Source organism: Fulmarus glacialis, unplaced genomic scaffold (assembly GCF_000690835.1).
Source record: "Fulmarus glacialis isolate BGI_N327 unplaced genomic scaffold, ASM69083v1 scaffold14184, whole genome shotgun sequence".
Taxonomy (NCBI): domain Eukaryota; kingdom Metazoa; phylum Chordata; class Aves; order Procellariiformes; family Procellariidae; genus Fulmarus; species Fulmarus glacialis.
In genome coordinates, this window is record NW_009210017.1 from 1 (window position 1) to 4,271 (window position 4,271).

At 47.8% G+C, this 4,271-nt stretch overlaps 1 protein-coding gene across 1 annotated transcript in view; it reads left to right on the top strand.

Annotated features, from left to right (window-relative positions):
* Window positions 1-3: 3 nt before the first annotated feature.
* TADA1 (transcriptional adaptor 1) overlaps window positions 4-4,271 on the top strand; it is a gene marked incomplete at its 5' end in the record, with an annotated part of 15,113 nt that continues 10,845 nt past the window's right edge. The window contains 3 exons of the mRNA XM_009577037.1: window positions 4-11; window positions 285-376; window positions 1,535-1,600. Of these exons, the coding sequence (XP_009575332.1) occupies window positions 4-11; window positions 285-376; window positions 1,535-1,600 (166 nt within the window). The remainder of the gene's footprint in view (window positions 12-284; window positions 377-1,534; window positions 1,601-4,271) is intronic.

Genomic DNA, 4,271 nt, shown 5'->3' on the forward strand with positions numbered 1-4,271 from the left:
AACGTGAAGCAGTGAGTGCGGGGGAGCGAGGCCGAGCCGCGGTGGGGGCGTCCCGCTGGGCTTGGGCTGGGCCGGGCCTGAGAGGGCGGTGCCGGCTGGGCCTGGGCGCTGCGCGGCCCGTTTGTCTTCTTCCGGCCCTCAAAGGGCTGCGCGTTTGTACTGTGTCTGTGCGGGAGCCTCAGCGCTGGCCTGGCCCTGGGCCCCTTTGCGCTGGTGGGGGAAAGCAGTGGGTTTAGGAGCAACGCTTTTCGTTTGGTATTTGTCCCTTCCCTGCTCTTCCCTAGGTACTGGGCCAACTTGAAGCTCTGGTTCAAGCAAAAGATCAGTAAGGAGGAGTTTGATCTGGAAGCACGCAGGCTTCTCACGCAAGACAATGGTAAAAACCTATCTTGTGTTTGTTTTCCTGCAGGCTCTAATAGTGCCTTGCTCCTGCCAGGCCTGGGGGGAGCTCAGCCCAGCTGCATGTTGCTTCCCGAACAGGGAGATTGCTGCCAGGGAAATAAGAATGGCCGGGGCTCCGGTAGCAATGGAGTTAAAAATGTGGGAGGTGCCTTGGCCTGCAGGGGGAAGTCCCTTTCTGGCCCCGGCACTGACAGGCAATTTGGCCTTGTGTGAATACGGTAAAAAGGTAAAATATGCTGTCCGAGCAACCAGAAAGCCATTTTTTTATGTCACCGTAGAGACTCAGTCCTTCCCATACTGCACTCTCCGTTTTGCTAGGACTGAACTGGTGGTGTGGCTGAAGTGGGGGAGGGAACCCCCGAATTCACCTGGGCAATTTTGCAGCAGGCAGGTTCCCTTCGTGATCTTTGGGGCTGGCAGGTTGGAGCACTGAAGGGCGAGATTCCTTTGTCCTCTCCTCTGTGCGAGTCTGCAAACGTTGGTGGGCATTGCTGAGAGAGTTGGGGGGGGCTCCTGACTGCCATGTTTGCAATCCCTGTGGGAAAGGGCAGGGAGTGTGTTGGTGCTTGGGTTAAAAGGCCAAAGAGGATCCTGTAACCCTCTGACCCTGGCTTGTGAAGTTCCTCTTTGCTCTTTCTAATGCGTAATTACTCAGTCTGTGTTCCAATGACCCTTCTGCAAGGAGTTTGCATTTTATCTAGAACCTGTTTGACTTAACTTCACCTTCCTGGGGCTGGCTCTTACTGGTCCTTTTCTAGCAAAACCAAAAGCCCTGTTATCAGAAGTCTGTGTGGCAGGAGAGACAGCTGATCCTCCTTGGACTGGATGAATATGCCAGGTGTTTCATGTTGCATGCTGTAGGGCTGGATTTGTGTGTGTGGCACACTGAGAAGTGACCTAACTTGTTTCCATGCCGTGTGTAGTATCCTCTTTGTTAGTGTGGTAGTAGCAGATTCTGGGTCCAGTAGAAGAAAACTCTTAAAAAAAATCTTAAATTGAAAGTTGTGCCTACGTAGCTAAGCACGTGGGGAAAACACGACCGTGGAAAGGTGTAGCGAGCTACTTTAAAATTGCTTTGGGGGGTGCCTCTGGACACTGATGTGTTACTAATGAACTGTCTGTCTTTACGCAGTCCACTCTCACAACGATTTCCTCCTGGCTATTCTTACCCGATGCCAGATCTTGGTTTCCGCACCAGGTAAGTCCCGAGAAGCCTCATTAAAAACAGTCGGGTAGTAACGCTTTGCCACGTGTGTGTTTGGTGGGTTTTGTACAAGGCACTCCACAATTTTTTGAGCCTTCATATTCATGTTCTTTTTGCCACGCAGGCAAAAGGGTAGCAAAGTAGCGATCCAGCTGATTTCAGCAGGGACGCTTTTATAAATAAGCTGTGTGTGCTTGCTTAGAGGCGAACGCTGGATTGCTGCGTGTGATAAGCTGGTTTGATTTCTGGATCGGGTGTGTGCTGTGAGCTGAAGTGTAAAGGGAGATACTGCTTTGTCTTTGATCTGCTTTGCTTACCGCTTCCTCTCTCTTCTGAACTGGGTGATGCCCTTTGTGCTCTCTGCTGAGGATATCATTTTGGGGAGCAGGATTTTCCTGACTGATCTTGAAATCAAGTACATATGTGATAAAAAAATGCTTACTGGGAATGCTTACAGTGAGTCTTGATTGAGCTGTGGCCAATTAACCCAACCTTCTGCAGATAGTTAACCTTTTAACTTTGTAAGCATTTGGAATGGCTGTTGTCAGGGTTGCAAGGTATGTTTTGTTTGGTCTTCAAAAGAACTCTCAATCCAGAGATCTGGTGGGAAGGACAATGGAGCTGCAATTCAAGATATGAAACTGCTGTGTAGTAACACTGTTGTAGCTCTGGGCTGAGACCTGAGAGATGGGTTTTTTGAAAGGAGACAATACCTGTTATTATGGTACCTGATGTAGCTAGAGGAAGGAAGAAATGCAAAATTTATGGATACCCACAGCTTTTTGTGTCCTAGCTGGTCCTTAACTATACCAGCTGTGCTAATTAAATGCTAACGTCCCCCACCTGCAAACTTGCTTTGTTTGCTCTTGAGCTTTACAAACACCTTTTGAGTCCCAGACTTGTCCTCTTTAGTGGTCTGTAATTCAGAAGATTTATGTCTAAATCTTGCTTTTAACTTAGAGTACTTACAGCTGAATTATAAAAAGAAAGCACAAGAACAGTGATTCCCCTGAGTCTTACCTGAAGGAGCTGAGCCTAAATTAGGAGGGGGAGGGAGAGAGAGAGAGTGCCTGTGTTCTCTGAGCTCAGCACCGAGCTGATGTGAGTGTTGGAGTAGAGATCATAGCTCGGAGGTCTTGCTTCTGAGTGGTGATGGTCAGGTGAGAGCCCATTGCTCTGTGACTAAAGTTGGGGTTGTTTGTTCCTGTGTGCACCACTCTGTGCTTAACTGTACTGAATGTCAGTTGTCTCTTTATCCAGTCATTTAGGCTTGTGTGGCTCTTGGGCAGCCATCTGGTCAGGCTTCATCTTCCCCGGCTGGAATAGCTCAGATTTGTCAGCAAACTCTACCAGCTCCCCAGTACCCCCTTTTTCAAGGCTGCCTAGGAATGTGTTAAAAGCACGAGCCCCAGCACAAGGCAGTGTGGTGCTCCACAGGTATCTTCCATATGCTCGTTATTTCCTGCCTGACCTTTTTAATTTCAAGTCCTTGCAAGGACTTTTTCTCTCCTTGAAGCTTAACCCTCTTTAAGAGCCCTTGAAGAACCCTTCTTTGTAGTGCTTCAGCAGATTGGTGACAGCATGTATCGGAGTGCTAGCTGACCAGCTGCCTTACCAAGTGCTGACCAGCTGGTCACCTCCAGTGCTTTCAGGCAGGCTTTTGTTTGCTCTGTGTCCACAGATCTGCTTAAGCCAGCTTGGAAAAAAAAAAAAAATCAGTTAAATCATGTGTGTGTTCTTAAAGACATGGTTTAGTGCTCTGCAGTTAACAGTACGTACCGTTAGTCCATTCTAGAATTTCCATGTTGCTCTCCTCAAATCAATGCAGAGTCTCCCAACGATTTTGGAGCTAATCTGTATTGAGATATCTCTTCCTGGGTCACTGACTGGTAGATCTATTACACACAGATTTTACTTGCCAGTCTGCTGTGTGTGGCGTAGCAGATTGTACATGCAAGCACGGGAAAGTGTAGTATGAGTAGAAGACTAGATGTTATGTCTAGGTTTCTTTTTCTCCCCTAGATGCCAGTCTGACACCTGCTAGTTTTTTGTTGGTGGTTTTTTTTCCCCCCTCCCCCCCCCATGTAAGAATGGAAAGCTAACAGGCTTTTGTCTCCACCACTGCCTTTTGGGTAGAAGGTGTTTACTTCATAATTCATGGAAACAAGTACCTTTAAAGAAATGTGCTTGATGCACTTGGCACGTCATAACAAGGGTTACTGATGCATGTGCTTTCCACCTTCGTGGGAGAGAGACAAGGGGGAAGAAAACAATGTTTAAAATGCCAGTTTGTATTTTAAAAAGGTGGTGTGGTCAGCGTTACAAGTGTACTTGATATTGTGGGATTTGGAATAGGAAACCTTGGAGAAGGTATTTTTAAGAAGCGATTGTAACACATGTTGAACCATGCAAACAAACCCATCTGATGCAAATTTTGCTGCCCCTGGTAGCAGTGGTTCCACATGGGCTTAGAAGGGAACACTGTGTGAACGTGACCCTTTGAGAATGCTTTCCATTCCCACCTCTCATCTGCTTGGGCTGTGGGTCATGCAAACTTCAAATCCGAGTTCACCAGCCCGTGTGGCACGGGATATTTAGGACTTGGTGGAGAGGGAGGGAGGTTCGTGTCTATTTGGATGTGAAGAATGGCCAGGTTCCCTAATTC